This window comes from Hyperoodon ampullatus (genome assembly GCF_949752795.1).
Source record: "Hyperoodon ampullatus genome assembly, chromosome: 14".
NCBI classification, from domain to species: Eukaryota; Metazoa; Chordata; class Mammalia; order Artiodactyla; family Ziphiidae; genus Hyperoodon; species Hyperoodon ampullatus.
Window position 1 is genome coordinate 88,572,732 of NC_136927.1, and position 25,168 is coordinate 88,597,899.

At 58.0% G+C, this 25,168-nt stretch overlaps 1 protein-coding gene across 1 annotated transcript in view; it reads left to right on the forward strand.

Moving 5' to 3' along the window:
• Window positions 1-8,699: 8,699 nt before the first annotated feature.
• MYT1 (myelin transcription factor 1) overlaps window positions 8,700-25,168 on the forward strand; it is a gene marked incomplete at its 3' end in the record, with an annotated part of 43,220 nt that continues 26,751 nt past the window's right edge. The window contains exons 1-5 of the mRNA XM_079719591.1: window positions 8,700-8,795; window positions 16,560-16,614; window positions 17,634-17,664; window positions 22,960-23,022; window positions 23,770-24,017. Of these exons, the coding sequence (XP_079575717.1) occupies window positions 16,560-16,614; window positions 17,634-17,664; window positions 22,960-23,022; window positions 23,770-24,017 (397 nt within the window). The 5' untranslated portion in view covers window positions 8,700-8,795. The remainder of the gene's footprint in view (window positions 8,796-16,559; window positions 16,615-17,633; window positions 17,665-22,959; window positions 23,023-23,769; window positions 24,018-25,168) is intronic.

The window sequence follows — 25,168 nt, forward strand, 5'->3', positions numbered from 1 at the left end:
TTCGTCTGCTCACTTGATCAACACGTTTCTGCGCCAGGCCCTCCTCACCCTTCCGCACGCGCTCGCCTGGCCTGTGAGCTCTTGACACCCACTCCCGTGGGACGCCCCACACTCCACTCCAGGCCGGGCCTTCATGGGCTCCGTTTGCCCGGGACTGTGGGTTCACAGGATGTGGGGCAGGACAGACCCTGCAGGACTTATGGCCTCAGGACCAGACTCTTCTGCCACTCTCCATCCCAGCCACCGGCTGGCCGCCCCTGCGTAAGGCTGAGTGACATCTTTATTCATTCATTTTCACTTCTGCGCCCAGTCATACACACCAAGATTATTTCTCATACAAGTTTTGCTTTTCTTGTAGATAATTTTCCCGGTCCCCTCCACTAACTTTCTTAGTGTCCAGCGGGCAGCATGCCTTTGAGGTTGTCTCTGGAGGTGTTTTAATTCTACTGTTTTCCTTGATTGATATTTTGTCTGGACCCAGAGGGCAGAGGGAGTTGATTTTCAGCCTTACGGTTTGCAGGTCTGGCTTCGCTGTTGGAATGCCATCCGCCATCCCAAGGATATCTTCCGTGGGTGACCTTCCCGCTGCGGGAGCTTTCAGGCCCTCTCGTTTCTCCTGGTGTTTTAGAATTTCACGGTGCTTGGCTTGGTTGGAGCAGGTCTTTTTTTCATTCACTGTGTTGGGCACTTGATGGGCCTTTCAGTCTAAAAATAGAATTTCCTTTAGTTTTGGGAAATTATTTGTTCTTATTTAGTACATGTTTCCCTCTCATTTTCTTGGTTCTCTCTGGAACTCGGGGGTTGGCCATTAGGCCCTACGCAGCTTTTCCTCCTTTTCTGCCATCTCTCTGTCTTTTTCTTTCTTTCTTTTTTTTGGCTGCACCGCACGGTATGCAGGGTCTTAGTTCCCCAGCCAGAGACCGAACCCTCGCCCCCTGCAGTGGAAGCGCGGAGTCTTAACCACTGGACCGCCAGGGAAGTTCCTCTCTGTCTTTTTCTTTCATTTACTTTTCTAGCGTGTTTCTTTGACTCTCTCTCCCAACTCTTCCACTGGATATTTCATTTCGGTTTTACATTTTATTTCCAAACTGGGGAAGACAGATGTGATGGTGTGAAGCCTTCTAAAGAAACTCCCAGACCAATCTCTACCTGCTCCTGCCGGGGCCAGGCCACCTGCACTCTGTCCAGCCGTTGCTGGCTCTGTCCTGGCTCCCGCTCCGAGCCGCTGTCCACACCGCAGAGGAGGGCCGCTTCCTGTGATGCTTACTTGCTCATCCACTGAAGGTGCCCAGGTGCATTCCACACCCCACCCTGCCCAAGGTTCTGGCCCACAGGTCTAAGGAAGGTCCTGGGAACTCCCTTTGATGTTGGAGGGATGCTAAACCTCCTCCTGCAGCCCTGGGAGCTGTGCAACGTGGCCTGGGCCCTCCAAGGGCCTCCCGTGTCTGGGAGCACCGTCTGCACCTCAGGGCTTTGGGGTCAGAGGTTCTCTGGCTTCAGAGGGTAGAATTCTGGGCTGTGGCTGCACACCCCCCGCTCCCCCGCCCAGTGTCTACTGCGACCTGTGGTCAGTTTTCTGTGGGCCTTCAATTGTTGCTACAGTTTTATTCTGACCCTTTTCTTCCTGCCTTTCTGGGCTTTGCCTTAAACCCGAAGAGCCGGAAGGTGAGGGCGAATGAGGATTGAGATGAAAGTAGGAGAGAATTTTTCCTTTTAAGTGGAAGGTGTGTTTATATCGTCGTCCTTGGGGCTCTGCTGGGGTTGGTTCTAGGACCACCGCTCCAGGATTCCAAAATCCACAGAGGCTCGAGCCCCTCATAGAAAACACTGGAGTGTTTGCCTGTAACCTGCGCACGTGCTCCTTACACTTCCGATCATCTCTAGAGTACTTATAATACCTGATACAACGTAAATGCTGGGCAAATCGTCGCTGGCAAATTCAAGTTTTGCCCTTTGGAACGTTCTGGAATTTTGGGGAGTCTATTTTCCGTCCATGGTTGGTTGAATCCGTGGATGCAGACCCTGCAGATGTGGGGGCCGACTGTACCCGATTCCAGGGCCCAGGCTTTCAGTGGATGTGTTTGGTTCATGGCTTTGAGGTGGAGAATGTTCTTCCAAAGTTGCCTGAGGGCTGGTGAAGGCTGAGGAGGCCTGCCCTCTCCAGGACAGTGGGGCCCCCGGCGTGGCAGCCCCACCGATGCACAGGCCAGACCCGGGGCCACGTGGTCAGTCTTGGGGGTGGGGGAGGAGAGGTCGGCTGCAGCCCTGGCTCAGCCATGAGCTGCCGACGGTCCTGACGTGGCAGAGTAGGGCTGCGTGGGCTGCTTGGGGTCACGGGGCCCCTGCTGCACAGAAGCACTTGTCTTCTCCTGGCCTGTGTCCCCAGAGCTGCTGCGGGGTGGGGTCTGAGACGCCTCGCCCTGCCCCCCAAGGCCCGTCCCACACCGCTGCCGTTAGCCGTCCTCTTCCTGCACCCCTGGACCCATCCCTGCCTCATCTCCAGGTGGGCCCGGAACACAGGCCCACAGAAGCCAGGCTGGGGGAGCCAAAGGCAGCCTGCTCACACCTGCTGCCCCGTACAAGGGTCTTGGGTTGGGGGGCCTCACGGACCAGCCCCAGGCCTCCGGGCCAGCGGCTCACACATCACGGAGGATGCAGTTCACCTCTTGTCCTGCAGCTCCTGTCGTCAGAAATTTATTTTTGATGTGAGCCTCCATTACTTGGATCTCCTACAGCACCCAGAGCACACCGAGCCCTCCTATTGGCTGGACGGCCCTGGCAATCAGAGCATCCCTCGCCCGCCCTGCGCTCCTGGGGTGGACGGGAACCCCTGCCCTGCTGGTTTCCTCAGGTTTGCTCACTTGGGCCGACCCGCGGGCCTCCGCCCTCTTTTTTTTTTTTTGCGGTACGCGGGCCTCTCACTGTTGTGGCCTCTCCCGTTGCGGAGCACAGGCTCTGGACGTGCAGGCTCAGCGGCCGTGGCTCACGGGCCCAGCCGCTCCATGGCATGTGGGATCTTCCCGGACCAGGGCACGAACCCGTGTCCCCTGCATTGGCAGGTGGACTCTCAACCACTGCGCCACCAGGGAAGCCCCCTCCGCCCTCTTTAAAGTCGGTCATCGTACCCATGTCCGGGTGGGAGTTCGTGTGTCCAGAGCTTGCCTGTGGGACTCTCACCATTATGCTCCCTCGTGTGTGCCACTGACTTTTAAAAAACAGCTTTACTGAAATATAATTTACTCGCCACAAAATTCACCCATTAGAAGTACACAGTTCAGTGGTCTTAGCATATTTATAGGGTTAGGCATCGATCACCACAGTCTAACTTCAGAGCAGTCTCGCCCCCACAGGAAGAGACCCTGTGCCCGTGAACAGTCGTGCCCGCTGTCCCTCCCCTGAGCCCCGGCACCACCAATCTACTTTCTGTCCCTATGGGTTTGCCATTTTTGGACATTCTGTAACTAAGGAACTGTACAGTCTGGGATCTTTTTCTTTGTCTGACTTCTTCCGCTGAGCTTCCTCCCCGGAGGTTTCTGAGGTTCGCCCGCACTGAACCCTGGACTTCAACCGCTTTTATTGCCAAATACTATCCCGTCATATCGTGTCGTCCGTTCAGCAGTTGATGGACATTTAGTTTTTTTCCACTTTTTGGCTAGTATAAACAAACCTGTGATAAAGAGTTGGGTACAAGGCTTTGTGTGGACATACGTTTTCACTTCTCTTAGATCTGTACCCGGGAGTAGAATTGCTGGGGCCTATGGTATGTCTATGTTTAATATTTTGATGAACCACCAGAATGTTTTCCAAAGTAGTACCGTTTTACACTCCCATCAGCAACGTACGAGGGCTCCAGGGCCTCCACATTCTCCCCAATACTTGTTATTGTCTGTTTTTTTTAAAAAAAATTATAGCCATTTTAGTGGTGTGTGCAGTGGGATCATATTGTGGTTTTGACTTGCATTTCCCTGACGACTAGATGATGAGCATCTTTTTTTTTTTCTTTTTGCGGTACGCGGCCCTCTCACTGTTGTGGCCTCTCCTGTTGCGGAGCATAGGCTCTGGACGTGCAGGCTCAGCGGCCGTGGCTCACGGGCCCAGCCGCTCCGCGGCACGTGGGATCTTCCCGGACCGGGGCACGAACCCACGTCCCCTGCATCGGCAGGCGGACTCTCAACCGCTGCGCCGCCAGGGAAGCCTGATGATGAGCATCTTTTATATGTTATCTTTGGAGGAATGCCTACTCAAATCCTTTGCCCACTTTTTTTTTTTTTTTTGGCCACACCACGCGGCTTGCAGGATCTTAGTTCCCCGACCAGGGATCGAACCCGGGCCCCAGCAGTGAAAGCACCGAGTGCTAACCACTGGACCACCAGGGAATTCCCCTTTGCCCGCTTTAAAATTGGGTTATTTGTTTTATTCTGGAGTTGTAAGAGGTCTTTCTATACTCTGAGTACAAGTCCCTTATCAGATATGTGATCCTGCAAATGTTTTCTCCCCGTCTGTGGGTTGTCTCTTCACTTGACTGGTGGTGTCATTTGACTTCCCAAAGTGTTCAACTTTGATAATGTCCAGTTCATCCATTTCTTCTTTTGTCACTTGTGTTTTAGGAGTCAAAGAAACCACTGCCTAACTCAAGAAGTCAGGATGATTTACTCCTGCGTTTTCTAGGAGTATTAACTCAGATGTTTAGATCTCTGATCCATTGTGTGAATTTTTACGTATGGTGTGAGTCAGGGCCACCTTTATTGTTTTGGTTATTCTGTGTTCCTTGATCTGCCATATCAGTTTTAGAATCAGTTTATCAATTTTTGCAAACAAAACAAAACAGCTGGAGAGGTCAAAAGTGCTCAGATACTGGTGAGATTCAGAAAATAACAGGCAGGGCTCAGAGCGCAGGACAGGCAGCAGGGAGGGGAGAAGTCAGAGGAGGAGGTGGTAGGATGGCCAGTGGGGCAGAGAAGCAGAGGCTGGGGGCGGCCGGCGTGCCCCAGGCGAGGAGGGAGGGGGAGAATATCGCTGCAGGACGGGCCGGCGGCCAGGATGGTACCGGTGACCCTTCAAGGACTGCTGCTTTGGTGGAGGGCTGGGAGCTGGCCTGGGGAGCAGGGACGGAGTCAGCTTCTCGGGACCCCGTAAGAAATCAGGTTGTGAAGTGGGTGGAGATGTGGAGCCCCGGGGCTGGTGTGCGGAGTCCAGACACATTGTGTTCTGTGAATGTGGACGCCTCAAGCTCGTTGCAGAGTCGAGAAGCCCCAGGAAGGGTCCAGTTAGGGCGGGTGAGCAAACATTTGAGAGGAAGATGGTCTGTGGTTGCTTCTCCGAGGACACTTTAATTGGCATTGGGAAGAAGGGCCTGACAAGCCCCGCGGGGAGAGGTGGGCTCAGCCAGGACGGGACGGAGCGGGGACAGAGGAAGGCGGGGGATCGGGGGCGACAGGTCCCACCGGGTGGGGGCATGGGGGAGCCAAGATGGGGGCTCCCTCTAAGCAAAGAGCCTCCTCCTTTGCTTGCTGGGTGGGAGGCCGGTAGTGACAGCTCTTGGTTCCACCGGCAGGTCACCAGAGACACAACAATCCAGTGAAGACTCTGAAAACATTTTGACAGGAGTTTCTCTTGAGTCCACAGGGTCTCTACTGCCTTCGGACCTAAACAATCCACATGCCAGAGTGGCACGTGCTGGGGAGGCCTGATCTGACCCTGAAGGCTGGCGTCATTAGGAGAGGGACAGACCTGACTCTGGCCCCAGGAGGGGGATGCCAGTGGAGCTCCCAGGAGCCTCCCTGCCCTGCGGGCCCGAGTGTGGCTGTTAACAGGCCCTGGTTGCTTTTCTGAGCTTGTCTGCCAGTGGAGTCCTGCCAAAGTGAGTTTGGGGCCTCTGTGGGGTCAGACGCTGGGGCGACACGGAGCAGGCCGTCCCGAAGAGAGGCCACGGCCAGGGCCAGCGGCTCCCAAGCGGCCTCTTTGTTCAGTGTGTCTGGGAGCAGGGCTTCAGATGAGCTCACTAGAGACCTGAGAGCCCAGGAAAAGGGCCTGTCTGGAGGAGAGCGCTCCCCACTTGTGATCCCGGGCAACGGAAGCAGGCCGTCCTCACGCGGCCACCGTGCGCCAGGGGCTCAGTCTCCGATGGCTCTTCCTTGCGCCCTGTGGCTGGCAGCCCGGTTTGGGCGTGTGTGGGCGTCAAGTGCTGCCTCTATGGCAGCCGGGCTGCTGCAGCTCAGTGCGTCCACACAGCGGAGGGCTTGTCTGCGGGGGGACGTAGGCGGGTCCCAGCGGGGGACCAAGGGCGCCCCCGGGTCATCTCTAAGCAAAGGAGAAGCACCATCATACTTTACCGTGGTGGCTATGGTTTGCTACCAGAAAATTCCCGGGAAAAGGAAGGAATCGTGTCAATTACGGACCCACGTCGTGTGGTTCTGGTCTCGGGGTGTGTGACTCCTGCAAGTTCCCTCCGCCTCCCAGGGCTGGTGCTGGAGACATCGCTGGGGCACTGTTGTGAGGGAGATGCTGGGCACCTGTTGTTTTTACTCTTTTCTCTTAAGCTTTACAGACCATAGTCTTTATTTTATTTTTATTTATTTATTTATTTTAGGCTGCGTTGGTCTTCGTTGCTGCGCGTGGGCTTTTCTCTAGTTGCGGCGAGCAGGGTCTGCTCTTCGTTGCGGTGCGCGGGCTTCTCATTGTGGTGGCTTCTCTTGTTGCGGAGCACGGGCTCTAGGCACGCGGGCTTCAGTAGTTGTGGCACGTGGGCTCAGTAGTTGTGGCGCACGGGCTTAGTTGCTCCGCGGCATGTGGGATCTTCCCGGACCAGGTCTCGAACCCGTGTCCCCTGCATTGGCAGACATATTCTTAACCACTGCGCCACCAGGGAAGTCGGGGGTAGATGTTCTTAAGGCCCTCTTGTGTGGCCTGAGCAGGCGTGGGGCACAGGGAATGCAGGTGAGGGGAGGGCTCCCCTCGACAGGGCTTCGCTTCAGGAGGGGGCGGCGAGGCCCCGTGAGCTGGCTCCCTCCCGTCACAAACCACAGAGGCCCCTCGGCACAGACTCGCGCCCTTCACCTGCTGGGCTTCTCTGGGAAGCACGTGGGACCGAGAGCAGGAAGACCTGGGAGTGGGGCTTCCAGGACACCTGCTGGGACGCCGAGGGGGAGGGAGCCGTCCTGCTCCCAGCGGCACAGACCTCAGGGTATGTCCTTCCCTCCAGCTGCCAGGGAGATATGCCCCGTTACCCCACTTATTCACGTATGTCACCATGGTAAGAAGTTCTGCTGGAGCCCCGCAAACCAGCCCAGGGTGAGGGTTCCTGCAACGTCTCCTCTGACGGGAGGTACGTGTGGAAAGGGAGCCCCATTTGTGGCCAGGGGTCTTCCAGCCTCCACTGTCACTCTAGATGCAGAATTCCTACCACCCGTCTTCAAGTGCAACGCACACCCTGTGGCCAGAGCCGTTCTCGTCAACCCACCTCCCAGGTTTCCTCCCTCCCATCGCCTGTGGAGGAGACTGTCTGCTCCCTCCGCAACACAGGTGCTGTTTGCTGCCTCCTCCTCCTCCGGGGTCCGGGGCCCTGGGCGACTCTTCTCATGGGTTTGGTTGGGTGGGCCTGGCTCCTCTTACCGTGTGCTGATGGCCGTGGGGTAGCTGGCCCGAGATGTCCGGTTCACACCTCTCTAGCGGAGTCCAGTCCTCAGGGGGGTCCCCTGCAGGTGACCCACAGCTCGGTGAGGGTGAGGCACACAGTTGGTGCACACAGTAGGTGCCACATTCTGGTGGTATCACCCATTCCTTTGAAGACCGTGCATGAGGCCGTCTCCTTGACAACCAATCTGCTTCCCTCCTGTGCTGGCCCTTTAATGGGATGGAGACATTTCCAGACAAGAGGGCACTGTGGCCGGAGCACAGGGCTGAGCGGGGCAGGAGTGGTGGAATTATAGCAGAACAGCATTTGGGGCTGCACATCAGAAACGTGAGGGAGGAAGGATGCCGGGTGTTAGAGCAGGTGTGCCTGGCCTGCCTTCAGCGGAGCCCAGACTCACCTCCAAGGAGAAGCGGAGAGCGGAATGCAGGAATAGTCATTTCCTGTTTTTATTGTTGGTTACTTCATGACCTTCCTTTGAAACGCTGCAGTTGTAGAAAGCTGGTTGTCATGGAAACAAGGGAGTGCCGTGCAAGGAATAGGTACACAATGCATTTCTTTGTCCGGTCCAGCTGATGCCTTTAGCCTCTGCTTTGACGTGTGAATTTATGTGAGGAATTAAATATTAGCTGGAAGTATTGCCCTGGAGAGAGGCAGAAACACAGGGAGAGGAAAGATGCCGGGAACCCGGGCCAAGGGGAGGCAAAGCGCTGGACCTCACCTGACTTGTGTCAGGCCTCTGGTCGGAGTGGCTGTTAGTGGAAATCCACCCCCACTTCCTGACATGTTCCATAAAACAGCGCAAGGGCTGGGACGATGGTGCAGGGCTGAGGGTGCTAGAAGCCTCCGAGGACTGTCCGAAGCAGAGAGTGATTTTCCCCCAAGAGCTCCTGTCCTTTATTCCTGAGACGGTCTTGGGGCCATGACCTTGGGTGTCTTTCTGGTGGATTCCAGAAAACAAGGATCGTATGAGTGCTGTGTACAAGAGTGGCCCAAGTTTCTCGATTTCTCCCCTTGAGCTGGCACACCTGGCGTTCATTAGGTTTTCTTTTTCTGACTCTCAGAAAATGAGTTCCGGGGTGAGCTGCTGAGTCAGAGGTGGACGCACGGAGACAAGACCGACAGCTGCAGGGCCCCGAGACTCCTCCTGGGCGGACACGGCAAGGTGAGGTGCTTGGAGCGCAGCCCCCAGCCTGGGGCCCCAGGGTCCGGGCAACGGTCCTTCTCACTCCTTGGCGTGGAGCGTGGAGGTGACTTTTGGTCTAGTCATTATCAGTCTAGATTAGGCAAAGAATAAGTGGAGGCTAGGACCATCAATGATCTTGTTGCTTCAAAATGAAAGGAAGAAAAGTGACTCTGGGTAGAGTAAAACTAAAATGTGACAGCAGGTCCCACGTCTGCCAGGTCCCTGCTCTGGGCCCCGTCCCCCCCGGGATCCCCGGTGCACTTCAGTACTTGCTGTTCTCCCCGCTGCTCGCTGGGCAGCCTTTGCTGCAGGGACTCCTGAGGTCTGCTGGTCTGGTTTATTGCAGTCGTCCCAAGTGGGGGCCTGTGGTGCCCTGCTCATACCTCCTGGAACTCGCTGGTGGAGGTGACTCGGGCACTCCACCTCCACAGGGATGCTCCAAACCCAGACATCCCATGCACTCATAGCCACACCAAACCTCTAATTCTGGATGTGCTCACTCCCCATGATGTGCTCTGGGTGAAGCCAGGTGCCCAGGCTCAGGTGACCCTCAGAGATGGAAGTGTGGGTGACAACCGGCTTGGTGAGCATCCCTTCCCAGATCTCAGGTTCTGATCTCTCATATTCTTTGACATGTAGACACTCTCCGTCAAGGATCCAAGCCATGACCCAGAGCATGGCCACCAAGAAGTGGCAGCCCAGGGTATAGACAGGCAGGGCTGTGAAGTTTTAGGTGGCAGCCTCATTTGAGGGTGCTGGTATTTTACTCTGGAAGCCCAGCATTTTTCTTTCGAATCTGGTGACTGGAGTGTACATGGAATGGGTGTGTCCTAGCACCTCATCAGGCACCTCCACTCACACTCTTATTCCTGTGTGATCATCAGTGCTCTGCTGAGCCATGTTGGAGCCTGAGGCAAAAGGAAAAGACAGTAATGCTGGCCCAGTCTTTATTTAAAGTTTTGTTATTTTGCTCATCATGGAATTTTTGCATTAATTTAGATGTTTTAAAATATTGCATTAATTTATTATTTAATTCGATCACTTAGTTTTGTTTCCCCCTTAAATGTGCACCTGACTGAATGCCCTGCTCGCCTCACCCATCTGGCCCTGAGCACTCAGGGATCACGTGACCAAGAAGCTACTTGATGTGAGGCCAGGGGCTCTGGATGCCGTGTCTTCACAGTGGCTGGCGTTGTGTAAGGGACAGGTAGGAAGGCTGCAGTCACCCCACAAGCTTGGAGCGTGTGGGACCTGCTGGGAACGTGCCTCGTGGCCACGCTTACCTTCTACCCCAGCGCCTCCTCCACTAGGGTCATTTCCTCTAGTTTGGGCAGACAGGGCCAGAGTTACTGCTCTGAGCAGAGAAGCTAAGAAGAGTGAGCCAGAGGAGGAGGGACTATGGGGCTGGTGCCGGGGGCACCTTCTGACTGAGGAGGCCGAGGGGGGGTGGGGACACAAGAGGGCAGAGCTCGCACAACGGCAGGACTGGCCCGAGAAGGAGGCGGGCAGCTGGGGAGCTCGGTGCCCGGAGGGCAGCGGGGGCAGGGCAGCCCTGTGTGGGGGGTGGTCGCGGCCGCCTCGGCCTCTGAGTTCAGCACCGGGCGTGTGGACCGCTCGCAGGTGGGTTTGGAAGAGGCTGTTAGACAAGATTAGGTGGTTGTGTGCTTTGTGGGAAGTGCTGGGCATCGGGCTTTTTTTTAAATAAACTTAAGGAGAAAAGGAGTAGGTATGGATGGTAGGACCTTAAACCTCTTCTTGACCTTGAAGAATGAAGCATTGGGCCCCAGATCATGGGTGTTTGGTGGACGACTAGAGACATGCAAGCCAGGAGCAGGGTGATTGATTGCGTGGGTGCTCAGCAGGGCCTCCTTCCTGGCACCCCAGTGGACGCTCCTGACGAGGGAACGAGGTGGCGCCAGGTGTGTCCTCTGACCTGCCTACTTGGGTGTGGCTAGATTTCTACCCCGAGAAGGTGGAAACTCCATTTATGCTGAAGTTTTAGACAGATGGACCCAGTCATGGCTGCTGTATCAGGGTGTCTATTATATAGTTGTAATTTTAATGTAGGTGTTGGAGTGAGCCATGATCCGATGCTTGGAGATGCCAGGAGGTCCCCGCCCAAGACATGTATTAAATAATGCTCCATGGGGTGTCCTTTCTACAACCCAAGGAGAGGGCTGGTCTATTCAGCTGCCAGTCGGTTGAACAATGGGTGGAGCGTCAGAGATTTTCAGACACACAGTCAGACGTCCTCCAAGGGGACACAGGCGTCACCGCCAGGAACCAGGGGTGCTGTGACAGCTGTCAAGAGGTGCAGGGGTGCGGGTGTGTGGTTTAGCCTCAGCCCTCAGAGAATGGAGAGCAGGGTGTATGCTGAGGGTCCCTGAGACAGCAGGACTTCAGCGTCTTCAAAGCAGAAGGCTGCTCTTGGGTCTGCCCTGCTGCGGCTTGCGGGCTGGGCTGGGAGATGGGGAGGATTCCGCTGGAATGCTTGGTGGGAGACGGAGCAAGGAACGTACTTGAAAGCTGCTCGGAAATCCTTCGGGGGGGCGTCTCCCCAGAGGTAGGAGCATGGATTTGTCCCAGCACTCTGCTCCCAGGCTGTGCGCAAGGTGAGAGGATAAAACCAGCCCAGACGGTGCCCCTCCTCTGCCCTCCTCTCCCCACGTCACCCCCTCCTTCTAGGCAGGCTGCCTGGTCCTGCGAGCCAGCAGACACTCCCCCTTCTTCGTCTGGGTCTTCCCGGAGGAAAAGGGACGCTGTCACCCAAACAATCTTGTGCATTCTAAAAATTGTCCTAAGTCCATTCTAATCCCCAGCTTTGCGAGCTGTTGCAACGCATTCTAAGTAAAATGGAGCACTAGCCTGAGTTGCTGGACTTACCCCTCCAGCCCAGGGCCAGGGTGAGTCCTCTGTGGTCCCAGGGGCCCTGGACTCTCCAGCAGCTCGGGGCTCTGGTCTCTGCTCTGACGGCTCCTGGCCACCTTCCCCAGCTCCAGGGTCTCAGAGACGTTTCAGATTGTCCCAATTTGTCTGTCCCTCTGCCAGTTTGTCTGACCTTACACAATACGACCCGAGCAGTAAATGAGGTCTCTGCAGGGAGACACTGACCTCAAACACATGGATGATTGAGCTTATTCCAGATGGAGATGAGCAGGCCCGGGGGAGAGTGAGAGAGGGTGTGCAGAGAGTGAGGACGCAGGCCTGACCGCTGAGAGGTGCTGGCCACCCAAGGGTGCACCTTCTCCACGGGTCAGGGGCACCCGCCCCCTGAGGCCCTCTCCCTGAATGTCCTCAGGTCCTCTCTGATCCACGGGGCCTCCCCACTCCCACCCAGGCTCCCACGGCGGAGCAGCCCCTTCCTCTTGAGCTCCGCCCCGACGCCCTGACATCTCCCCTTCTCTGCAGTGAGGGACCTGCTGCCTCGGGTCCCATAGCTGGTGCTACTCAGGCCAGGACAGCCCGCAGGGGCCAGAGCGTCAGGCGACGTCCAGGGCTGCTCAGGGCCAGGCTCCAGCGTGGAGTCCGTTTTCCGTCTGGCCCTTAGCCGTGGTGCAGAAGGGCGGGGGCGTGGTACAGGGTGGAGACGGGGGGAAGCTCTTCAGCTGTGAAGGCCCCGGGAAGAACCAAGAAGAAAAGAGAATGAAAGAGAAACAGAGAGAGACAGAGAGAGTCAGAGAGAGGGAGACAGGGACGGAGGGAGGGAGTCGGAGAGACACAGAGAGACAGACAGACAGAGGGAGGATGACTGAGCAAGAAAGAGAAGCGGGGGAGGCGCCCCTCCGGAAACCACCTGCAGGTCCCTGAACGTGGCAGGGGGTGGGCAGACCTGGATTCTGGGGGTAAAGTTGAAGATCGGCGCACAGCCCGTTGGGCCTCTGACCGGACACTCCTAGGGGAGGGTCCACCCTGTCAGCTGTGTTACTGGCTGTGCGTCTGGATTCTGAGAGCCCTTCTCACAACCACAGCCTAGGACGCTACTGGTTTCAAGGTTGCTCAGCACGTTTGCTCTCTTGGTCCCCGTGTTTGTAAACATCCAACTCGGGGAACTCAGGTTTGGCAAGGGTGCCATGTGGAAGGGGCTGGTTTTGGTAACAAGTCATTGTGAGAACCGTTTACATTTAAGAAGAGCTTACACGATTACCCTTGACTTTACTAAAAACTACAAAACGGAACCAAGCATTGCCACCCCCTTGAGTGAGACCATCACGTGACACAACAAAGCAGGTTCAGAAGAAGGGCGAAGAGACTGTTCTCGCTGGTTAAGAGATGTGTCCAGGGACTTCCTTGGTGGCACAGCGCTTAGGAATCTGCCTGCCAATGCAGGGGGACACGGGTTCGTGCCCCGGTCCAGGAAGATCCCACATGCCGCGGAGCAGCTGGGCCCGTGAGCCATGCCCACTGGGCCTGTGCGTCTGGAGCCTGTGCTCCGCAACGGGAGAGGCCAAAACAGAGAGAGGCCTGAGTACCACAAAAAAAAAAAAAAAAAAAAAGAAAGAAAAAGAGAAGCCACCGCAATGAGAAGCCCACTCACCGCAAGGAAAAGTAGCCCGCCCTCACAGCAACCGGAGAAACGCCTGCGTGCAGCAACAAAGACCCAACGCAGCCAAAAAATAAACAAACAAACAAACAAACAAATAATTAAAAAAGAGAGATGTGGCCAAATGGGGTGTGTTTGCATTTGTAAATTATTCTCCCATAGTTTTCCTACTGAAGACAGAACGACTGAAATATTAATTAGAGTGAAGAGCTGGTGTAGGGAGCCCAGGGCGGCCGTAAGACCGGCCGCTGGAAGGCAGGTGGCATCACAGAAGCAGTGTGGACCAGTTCTTGAGAGATCGCTAGCCCCACAGCGGGGGCACTGAGGCCGGCTAGGCCGGGATGGGGCCTTCCACCCTCCAGGTTGGAGGTCACTCAACTATGTGTGGGCCTTTCAGAAACAGACTTGACTGGTTTGTGCTCGGAACAAGGGAAGAATTTTAAAAAATAAAGTAATGACAAATTGGGAAGTGTCTCACTGTCTTGGCCTGTCTTGCTGTGGTCGGGGCAGAAAGCGGGGTGGCCAGCAGGCTGAGCAGGGCCACCCGTCCACCCGTGAGGCACCAGTGCTGAGGGTGGGAGGATGCAGAGAACCACCCTCCGAGGAGGAAAACAGTGAAAACCCGGTGGAGCTGGCTCAGAAACCAAGGCTTCCCTGCTTGCCCGTCGACGGCGGCGTCCGGCTCTTAGGAGCTCGTTCTCGTATTGGAGCGCTAACCCTAGGTCTTCCTCCTGTAGTTCAGTTTTCCCCCTTTTCACATCAAAGCTCCGTGCACTGGAGAGAACTTCTCAGTTATTGACCATTTGATGCAGATACATTGCAAATGGAAAGGTGCTTGGCAGAATGAATGCCACAGCTGTCAGCTCTGTCAACGGGAGCTTGCAGTGTGCAAGCAGCGCCCGTACGCATCCTGCAACCCTCTCTATTCTGTGCTCTTTGAATAATTTATCTTCAGGAAATCCAAATTGCCAAGGCACGCTTTAACCTAGCAGAATGCTCGCCAATTTCCTTGGGAAAACTGACAAAAAAAAAAAAAAAAAAAAAAAAAAAAAGAGCTGTAGATTGCATTTCAGCTGAGAGCGGCCTGGCAATCAGACGCCTTGGCCCCTTTGTGCCACTGCATCGGAAGCCGCTGTGCTGGGCTCAGCGCAGACGACATTTGAAGACTCATAAATGTAATGAAGTCCCTTTGACACCTGCTCCTCTCTTCACTTTAAATGTGAGCCATTGGTCCATGGGGAACTCTGCTTTAAAAATAGAAATTATAGTAATTGTCTTCCGTGCTGTCAGGAGGCTGTAAACGCACAGCTCTCAGCTCTACCGCCTGGAGTCGACGGCCGCATAAATTACCCCAGGTTGTGATTTCCGTCCTTAACACAGCACATGAATCTCTGTGCGTTCGCGCTGCCCGGGGTGGGGGGCTCACTTTGCAAGTTCTAGCTGACGAGCGGGGGAGTTCACGGGAGGGGTCCCTTGTCTTTCTTCCTGAGCGGGACCTTAGCTGCTTGTCCTGTGCTGGCCTCTGGGGACTGAAGCCCCATTCCCCGGCTGCTCCTTTCCCACTGGCTGGCTTTGCTCTGATGGCCTCTTGGGGGCCTCGGAGGTGGGGCTGCTCCCTCCCCCCCCAACCACAGGGCACACCTGCTGGGAAGAGGGCCCCTTCTATCTCCCGCTCCGCTCCTGCCCAGACCCGGCTAGGGATCCCGTGTGATGACCTGTGCCCCGGGGCGTCCCTACCCTCCCGGGGCTGTGCCTCGTTCCCTGGAAGGACGCGCGCAGCATCCCCCATGGAAGTGGGTCTGAGGCAGAGAACGCGGGACAGGAGCTGATGGGCTCAGGCAGGGGAGCCAGAGGACGTGTGGGGTCTGGACAGTGCGGGGTCCCCGTCCCCCTCCTGAGGCAGAGAACGCGGGACAGGAGCTGATGGGCTCAGGCAGGGTAGCCAGAGGACATGCGGGGTCTGGACAGTGCGGGGTCCCCGTCCCCCTCGAAGGCCTCCACTCACTCTCTCCTGGGGGAGTCAGCATCTCTGGGAGGGTGGCTGTGTGTCGGGTCCAGGGGATGTCTCGGCCTGCACTCCTACCAGCTCTCACCCCCGTCTGCTTCCCACCTCCAGAGCCAGTGCCGTGGCCGTGGGCCCTTGGCATGTGGCTGGTCAAACTCAGAGGGGCTGTGAGCCCAGGAGATGTGCAGGATTTCTAAGAGTTAGCACTAAACAAAATCCCATTCATAACTTTTTCTATTGATACTGTAGAAATGATAATGTTTTGGAGAGATCGGGCTAAGTAAAGTTTAGTATGAAAATCAATTTCACCCGCTTCTTTCTACACTTTTTTTTTTTTTTTTTTTTTTTGTGCGGTACGTGGGCCTCTCACTGTCGTGGCCTCTCCCATTGTGGAGCACAGGCTCCCGACACTCAGGCTCAGTGGCCATGGCTCACGCGCCCAGCCGCTCCGCGGCATGTGGGATCTTCCCAGACCGGGGCATGAACCCGTGTCCCCTGCATCGGCAGGCGGACTCTCAACCACTGCGCCACCGGGGAAGCCCTCTTTTTACACTTTCAGTGTGGCTATTAGAAACTTTTAAATGATGTGGATGACCTGCACTCTCTTCCACTGGGCAGTGGTGCCTGGAGGCCCCTGTGCTGCTGGGAGCACCTACGCATCAGGGTGCCCATCTCATGTTGAGGGTGATCAGGTCCCCAGGCTCAGGCTGCACCCCTTGGGCTCCGTGGGACAACACACGGTGGACAGCGAAGCCCGCTCAGGTCCCAGGCACCTGTTTCTAACAAGACGACCCTCGAGTGCCGGGGTCGCCAACTCCCAGGGGAAGCTGGGCTCTCAGCACGGCGGGGTCAGAGTCTGCGGTGGGCGGTGTCGCCAGGGGACCGTGTGTTGCGACACCCCGACGTTAATGAAGGCTTGGTGGCTGCAGCTTCCTCCTCGGATGTGAGCCTGGGGGCAGCAGGAGGGCCCAGAGTAGGAGGTGAGGGACACGATGGGGCCAGTGGTCTCCGCCCTGAAGCGCCTCCGCCTCACGTGCTCGCAGGCCATTCCTGCCCTGTGAGCTGTTCCTTGTCTCCTGCGTCAGATTCACAGGCACCGGTGAAGCTTGAGACAGAGAATGCCTGGAGGTGACGCTGCAGACACAGGGGGTGGCTCTGCCCGTCTTCCTGTTGACAGCGCAGTTGTTTTTACTTGCAGATGAGCTTAGAAAATGACGAAAAGAGAGCTCGTACAAGATCCAAGGCCGTCCGAGGTGAGTTCCACCCTCCCCTCCCAGCAGGGTCTGGCCTGGGCCGTCCACAGCCTGTCTCTGGCCAAGAGTCCCGGGTCCTAAAGCCGTAAATGCCACTTTCCGCAGCAGTTGTCCTTAGGAGGACAGAGTCCCGCAGCAGTGTGTTGCCCCTGGGACGCTCCTCCCCTACGCCGGGCACCTGGTGGCCTCGGGCTTCTTCAGCCTCAGGGTGCATTTGAGGGCCACGGCCACTGGGGGGCTTTTGGCCCAGATGCACCTGCTGGGGAGCAGAGGAGGTGGCAGCCCCAGCGCTGCAGAGTGGGGGAAAGCAAAACCTGGTTAGACCTATTCTGTTTGGGAAGGAGAGGCCGCCAGCCTCGCATCACCAGCCTCTCTGCCTCCCGGGAGATTAGTCTTGGCTCTGAGGGCACTGGGATGTTGCTGGGTTGAATGGCACTGGGGTGGGGAGAGGCGCTGAGGCCCGGCTTGCTCTGCAAGGACCAAGTCCCGACCCCCTGGCCAGCCTTGCCACCCCGACACCACAGGGCACACACTGCTCCTGTGCGTGGGTGGCCCTCAAGGAGGGGCCAGACGCCCCGAGCTTCTCAAGTGTCTGCCAGTCAGACTAATGCAAGTTCTTGTCCCAGTGGCCCCATCACTGAGGGACCAGGTGCTTGGACCACCTGTTCTCTTCTCTGGCCGGCTTTATCCTCTGGGTCCTCTTTCCAGCCAGAAGCTGACTTCTCCCTGAGATTAGAGAAAGAGATGCTGTCCCAGGGAGCCTGTCTTAGCTGGGGCCTCTGTCCGACTCTGCAAAACCAGCAGCCACCGGGCGGGGGTGGGGGGGTCTGACATGAGCACCGGCTTGGAGGAGGCAGCTCCCTCCGTGAGACCCTGGAGAACATTCTAGGAGGCCAGGGAAAGCGGGGTTCAGGACGGGGGTCGCCCCCGCTCTTCAGTCGCTTGTGCTGTGAAGACACACGTACCTTTTCAGTTCTGCTTCCCACACGAGTTTCCCTGTTTCTCTTTCTCTCACTCAGCTCCCCCAGAGCCCACAGGTGCCGACCTCAGGTAAGAAAGGCTTCCTGCCCGCACCCAGCATGGTGCACGCCTGTGACCCCGTTCGTCCTAACTGTTGCACTGGGCGCTCGGAATTGAGCAGTCGCGCCCGGGCCCCTGCTTTCCCTAACGAGGCCCCTTTCTGCCTGGCCTGTGTGCATCTGTCTTCGCCCTGCCTTGTCCTCTCCCACCTTGTCCTGGCACCACCACGCAGCCAGCCTTGCACAGTGGCACAGATGTGCTCACACCTTGTCACCCCTGGGGCATGACTGTCACCACGGTCCTCAGCCAGCAGCAAGGTGCTGTCTTAGTGGCTCCTCGGCCAGAGGTGAGGGGACAGGCTGTCCCACGCCCGAGTCTTCCACTGACTTGAGGGCAGGCAGTGGCTTAGGTATCGACTGGGCACTGTGACCTTCCAGATTCCAGGCCGGCCTCACAGGGCCGGGCATCCTGAACAGGAGAGAGGACAGACACATGGCAGTTTTCTGGGTTGAAGCTGGAGGGGCCAGGCTTCCTCCCCAGAGGTCGACTCGCCCTCGTCTGCTGGCTTCCGGCCTGGGCTTGGCCAAAGCCTTTGTGTGTGTGTGGAGGGGAGGGGCTGGGGGAAGGCCAGAGAGAAAGCCACCCCAGTGCTTACGGGCTGGGCTGCCCCAGCATCACCCCACGTGGCCTTCGGACTGCAGGTTCTGTGGGCCTGGGCTCTTCCTGGGGCCTCCAGGGCCGGGCCCTGGGCCGTCTTGCCCAGACAGAGCTCCAGTGAGTGGTGTCCAGTGACTGGCAAGGAAACCAGCCTCTCGCATCCCCCCTTTCCGGGCGAGAGGGTAGTGCCAGTGCATCTGGCTCAGGACACTGGAGAAGGAAGGGAGGGCCCCCAGTGTGCCAGGTGGGCTCTGGATGCCCCGTCTAATTTTTATAAATGTCCTGTGAGACGGGGCCAGGCTTGAACGGTGGCCAAGGTAACCTGCCTGAGGCTTGTTGGAGGGCTGAAGGGGCTCCGAGCCCAGCCTCCCGCCCCTGGGGCAGCTCTGGTGCTGAGTTCACCACCGTGCTGCTCTGCCTGTGCTGCGGGGTTGGGGGTGACGGCCACTCCCTGACGGACATTTCTGTGGGCTTCCAGACTCGAGGATGGAGACGGACAGGGCTTTCTAGTTACTGAGGGTGGATGCTGCTCTTCCTGCTCCCTCTGCCCCAGCCTGGAACAGCTCTGTCCACCTAATCGCATGGTTCCAGGGCGTGAGCCACTTCTACATTCTTAGGTGTGCAGATTCTCACTAGACAGTGAACACATCTGGGGCTGGGACCATCTTATTCTTCACCAGATAGTGGTTGAGTGGATGGCTTTTGGCAGTCAGGAAAATGAGAGGACCCCAAAACATCCCAGCATCTCTTCAACCTTTGAGGCTGTAACTTGGAGGCGGGAGGGAAGCACATGGGAGCGGTGCTCAGAGCCCCGCGCACGCGGCGAGCCCTGCAGCGGCTGCACAGTGCAGTCCAACCTCAGGGATTCTCATGGAGGCACTGGCGGCTGGTGGTGTTTCCCCACTTGTGAAGTGGGGAAACTGAGGCTCGGAGGGTTAGAACGCACGCAGCCAGAATAGCTGAATCACACACCCTCCTGCTCAAAGGCCAGTCCTGGCCGCAGGGCTGGAGGGTGGGGGGGGCACAGCAGCCAAGCCAGGCCCCTGGGAGTTGCATGAAGCACAGTGGTCGGCTCCCCGGAGGGTAGGGGCCTGCGGGTGGACCACTGGAGGAGACCCCACGTGATGCTCAGAGGGGCCACAGACCACAGGGTGGAGAGCAGGTCTCCCGGGGGAGGTGCTGCTTCCCTTGGGCTATGTGACATTCACCTGGGGACATCCTGGGGACAACGAGGGGGAGGAGGCTGGGCACAGGACTTGAGTTTTGGTAACAGATGAAGTAATGGAGGAGACTGGAAAGGCAAACCCAAAGGGCAAAGTTTCTCTTGAAACTTTGAAGCAGAAATGACCCAGAATAGATTTACTTTGAAATAGTCTAAGAGCGGACTGGACCAGTGTAAGTAAGGGGATTGTGTGAGCATCTGGATTTTGTGCAGCGTCATCGATCTCTTGGTCTCACCCTGTTTACATGGTAATAGTGAGGCCCGCACGCAATTTGATGGAGAAACTGGGGAGAAATGCATTGACGTGTTCTAGCGACGATGTCCTCAGCAATTCTTCCCATTTCTGAGAATCGATGCTTAGAGGAAAATCCACGTGGAACGTGCCACTCACGCCTGAGTTCACAACCGTTTGTTGGCCACGAACCACCCGTGGTGCACGATCCCCGAGGCACTGTGATTGTGCGCTCACCCCGCGGGAAAGGGCAGGTGCTGCAAGCCCGACTCCTGCCCCCAGCACGTGGGGGGCTGTGGTTGGTCCCGCGGGGCCTCCGCAGTGGGCGCCAGCACAGGCAGAGCGACCCTGGAGCAGACTCTCCGCTGGGATGTCAAAGGAACCCCTTCGGAATCACTTGACGGGAGGACGGGTCACAGGGAAGCCGCACCCACAGGACACTCTGTGGACGAGGGACTTGCGCCCTGTGGACCCAGAATCTGTGGCCCCCAGCGGCCCTTTCCCCGGCTCAAGCAGAGACTCCGGGAGCCACTTGCCGGCGAGTGGCGGTTGCTAGGACACGAGCTGAGGAGCGGGTGGGCCTGGACCAAGCAGGACTCTCAGCTGCCTCCTCCCACCCGGAGCCCCTTCAGCTCTTGCTCTGACTTGAAGCCGAGTCCCTGAGAGAAAACGAGCGGGGCTGGTGGCCTTTCCCTTTGCGCAGTGAAGAGCCAGCAGACACCCCCCTCCCACCCCCTGCCCCGGTCTCCACGGGGCCCATCTGCTGTCCACGCTGTGGGAGGTGGCTTATGCAGGGAAGGTGGGCGCTGCCCTCTCTGCAGAAGGGAGTGGGTGGACCCCTCTTGGAGCATCCTTGGGGCGTCTCCCAGTCCCGGGAAGGACGCCCATCTGCCACGCCTGCGCCCCAGTCCCCAGCCCGCCTGTCCTCACCTGAGGGCCTCCTCTTGAGCCACTGGCCAGCTCCTGCCAAGGCGACAGAAGGGAGTGGGAAGCCCTCTACCTGCCTCCACGGGGCCGGAGGGAAGCCAGTCCCTTCCAGGGGCTCCCGCTGGGGCACGGCTCCTCCCAGCCTCCGCCGTGGCCTGAGAGCTACTGTTTATGTTCAGATCCTCAGATCCCTCTGAGCCATCGCCAGGACCCCGCTCAGGCTGAGGGCAGGCAGGGCCTCTGCCCACCTCCCTGTCTCTGCCACACTCGGAGCCATGCTGGGGAACAGGGGGAGGGCTTGGCCGGGTCTCCCTCTTCCCCCCATGCTGGGGGGGGGCTCCAGAGGCCTGAAACCAGAGCTGGTGCCTCACCCTGCCCTCCGGCCCCGAGCACACAGAGGGCATCCTACCAGCACTGGGGGTGCCCATAGGGTGACCTGCTGGCACTGAACCCCTGGGGCCCTGGCTGGGTCTCAGGTCGCTTTCAATGGGTACTGTCTCTGCTGGCACACGGGGAGAAGGGGGTCTCCAGATTCCCCTCCCAGAGCGGCCCTTGGCAGCTCTGCACATGTGGCGCATGCCTGGCCCACTGCCCTTGGAGGCGCTGGCCCTCAGGGCTGGAGGCCAGGTGCTTCTGAACTGGTGGGCGGAGGTGTGGCTCGGAGCAGGTGACGTGTTTGGGGGCAGTGCCAGTGCCACAGCAGCTGGCACCTAATTGCCTGAGTGACTCAGTGATTAATCGACTAATTGGGACCTCAGCTTCAGATCCCCAGTAACAAGGAGCTTTTGTGAAGAGTCTCAAAGCTAGTTCTTGAGAAAGTGACAGCAAGTGTGGGGCATAGACCTCGGAGGGAGAGGCCTCGGGCAGCAGCAAGTCCTGTCTGTCTGGAAAGGAAACGCACAGTAAAGTTGGCGTGTTCACCCCCCATCCTCCCCCTCCCTCTCCCTCTCCTCCCTCTCTCCTTTCCTCTCTTCTTTTAAACACCAGGAGATGAGCCACGGTGGCCTCATCATGCGGAGCTGCAGGGTGCGTCCCCCTCAGAGACCCCGGCTCCCGCAAAGGCCACCATTGCGCTGGGGGGCGCGACCCTGCCTCCACGGACTGTTCTGTTTCTTGCTGATCCATCAGCGAGTGTGGGCTGCCGGCCGGTGGGACCCCACAGTCCTCTGTAGTCAGGTCTGTGATCAATCAGATTAGACACATCAGTGTGTCTGGACAGAGGTCCGGAGTGGTGCCCCTTTCTGAGCCTCAGGAGCCCACTGGTGTCGGCGGGTCCGCACAGCCTTCCTTCCCAGGCTCTGGGAGAGCCTGCTTGGAGGTGGGGGGCTCAGACCCTGTGACGACAAGGTGGTCCCTTCCTGGATGGGGGCACCTTGCGGTGATCCCTCCCGGGAGGCGCTCGGGCTCCCCATGTTCCCACCATGGGTTCTCCGTCTCAAAAGCCCACAGGACCCTGGCCTCAAGCCCCACACAGGCCCCTTGCTGCCCTGGGGAGCTGACTCCTGGGGAAGTGGGTTGGGTGGTCTGTGCCTGTGACTGGAAGTTTCCAGAGCTTCCCACCGTCTGGTTCTGTGGGGAGACAGATGATGGTGAAGGGAGAGGAACTCCTGGAGCTGTAAGAGGCCAGGCTTCGCCCCACCGAGGTCTCAGGGCAGCTCCTGGGTCATCGGCCCTCCTGGCTTCACCTCCCTTCATGGGAAGCCGGGATCACACCAGGCTGCAAGTTCTGGGGAGGGGTCTTTGCTGCCGCCTCCAGCCGGGGCCCTGTGGCTCGGGTCAAAACTGCACCTTTGCAGAGTTGTTCCTGCGGGGGGGCTTCGGCTCAGTGCGCCAGCGAAGGGCACGCCTGGCAGGGCCTCGCAGCATCTTGAAGGCCATGGAGGATCCCCGTGTTTGTGCTTTGCCCTTGGGCCAGCTTCAGGTGCTGGTTCTGGGGGCACCCTGGAGCTTCCTTGTTCCCACACCGCTGGAAGCCTGGTGGTGGTTTGCCTGCAATGGGAAAGACTCATTGTGGAAAAAGGAAGTCGTCCAGCCTTGATTTCATACACACAGATCTTTAATTAAACACTCTCATAAGATTGTAATGAGCCACTCATTCATCTAAATGGGGGTGACTTATTTCATTAATTTTTTGCAAACTGCAAGCAGCCATTCTGAGATGAACTGTTTGGAGACAATCTTCTGCTTCCCAGGGTGAGGGTCTGGGGTGGGCCCCGAGGTTCGGACCCTCTCCCCACGCCCCACGGGGCCTGCCCCCAGGTGACCACCCCTGCTTGTCTCCCCCCAGCTGTCCCACTCCCGGATGCACGGGCTCGGGACATATCCGGGGCAAGTACTCCAGGCACCGAAGGTAAGGAGGCTGGAGGGCCCTCAACAAGGTTCCTGGGAAAGAGGTTGGGCTGCTGGGGGGTTGGAGCTCCTCTCCTGCTCTGGGACCCTTTTGTGGGTCTAGAACCTTCCACCTCTGCTCTTGGCTGCTGAGCTGTGGTGGCCTCCCATGTGACCCTCTTACTGGGAGGCCGAGCGCGGCTGTGGCGTGCCTTTCCGGTGTCTCCCCTTTGGGGCCGCTGTGAGGCCAGAGGAGTCTGTAGGAGAGCCCAGAGCAGAGCCGGCCCACGCTGGGTGGCTGTTCTCACTGCTGTCATCCGGGGGTCTGCTGGGCCTCAGGGGCCCCCGACTGCGGTGCCAGGCTCAGGAGGTGGGTGAAGGTGTGAAGGGTCTGGAGTGAAGGAGGAAGGGCCTGGGCACTCCTGACGACCTGCCTGGGGGGGCGTGGGCACGGAGCAGGGCAGCCTGGGCCGGCCCCCACCCCCCCGCCATCCCAGGGGGAATGACTCTGGTGTGGACAGGGCCGTCGAGGTTAGGCCTTCCCAGAGAAGCAGGAAGTGAAATGTAAAGCACAATCAGGTCCTTTTTAATGCGGACAATTACTGTAAAGTTTTGAACACATCAACCTGCCAGTCTTGAGTTTGGAGCTTTGGCGGAGGGGTGGTGATGAGATGCAGAGAGAAATTTCCAGGACAGGGAAAGCGCTGCAGAGGGTGAAGGCCGGGGGCCCGGGAGGTGCTGACAGGTGGCCTGGCCTCCTCCCTCCCAGTTTACTGAGCTGCCCTCTGGCCAAGAAGAGGAAGCTGGAGGGTGCCGAGGCTGAGCACCTGGGGTCCAAGCGGAAGGCGCACCCCCTGAAGCTGGCTCTGGACGAGGGCTACAGCGTGGACAGCGACGGCGGCGAGGATGCCGAGGTGAAGGACGCCTCTGTTTCTGATGAATCGGAAGGAACTGCGGAGGAGGACGAGGCTGAGGCGTCAGGACAGGAGGAGATTCATCGCCCCGAGCCAGCTGAAGGTGCTTTGTTGCTCTTTCTCCCCTGAATAAAGGCGCTTAGTGTGGCCCCGGAGAATCGCAGCCTGTGAGCAGGCAGGGCTCCCGCGAGCAAGGAAGCCCTGCTGAGAACAAGCGCCTCTTGTCTGACGTTTGCAAGGCTTCCTGGGGAGGGGCTGGCGCTTGGGGCTCGGGGGGCCCAGAGGCTCATCTGTATGTGAGCATTGTGCATCTGGATGTGTGTCTGTGTGTGTGAGAGACGGTCGGACAGATGGATGTGGCTGTGCGTCTATGTGGCGGGGTCTCAGATAGACCCGCCCCACTTGGCCTCAGGAGAGCCACCTGCAGGCGGGGCAAGGGGTCTGCTTGGCATTAGGGGAGATGGTGCAGGTGTTCAGGGAAGCTGGGCCGGGCAGGGGGAACTGAGGGGGTCTCCCTGCTGGCACCTTCTTTCCTGCGGGGCCCCCTGCCCTTGGCAAACACTAGTGTGAAGGTGGGACACGTCCATGTCCCGAGACCTTGGCTGACTGTAGGGTCCTGGGGATGTGGCTGAGGCCTGAGGCCCAAACCCCCTGACACCTCCAAGCTTCTGGTGGTCTCACCTCTCAGGGCCTGAGGTGGATTTTTATTTCATTTTGGAGCCACTCCAGGGAGGGTCCTCATACCTGCCTCCCTCCTGGGGACCCGGCTCTGCCTGAGAGGGTGCAGGGCCAGGGGACTCTCGCTTGCTGGGTTCCTTATAAAGGAGGGAGTTTGGCGCTCAGGCATCGGCCCTGGCTCGGCCCCTCCTAGAGTGGGAGGACGTGGGCTGGCTGCTGCGCCCTGGCGGGTGGGGTCCTTGTTGATCATCCCGGGGGCCTGGGTGTGGTGAGCACCCACTGCGTCTTAGCCATGGCAATTAAAAGACTTAAACTTTAAAAACAACTTTTGCTGTTTCTCAGTTATGAAACCATTTTTAAAAAGGGCTTCTCACTGTTGTGGCCTCTCCCGTTGCGGAGCACAGGCTCCGGACGCGCAGGCTCAGCAGCCATGGCTCACGGGCCCAGCTGCTCCGCGGCATGTGGGATCTTCCCGGACCGGGGCACGAACCCGTGTCCCCTGCGTCGGCAGGCAGACTCTCAACCACTGTGCCACCAGGGAAGCCCTGATCCATTCTTTAAGCTCCACTTTATGAA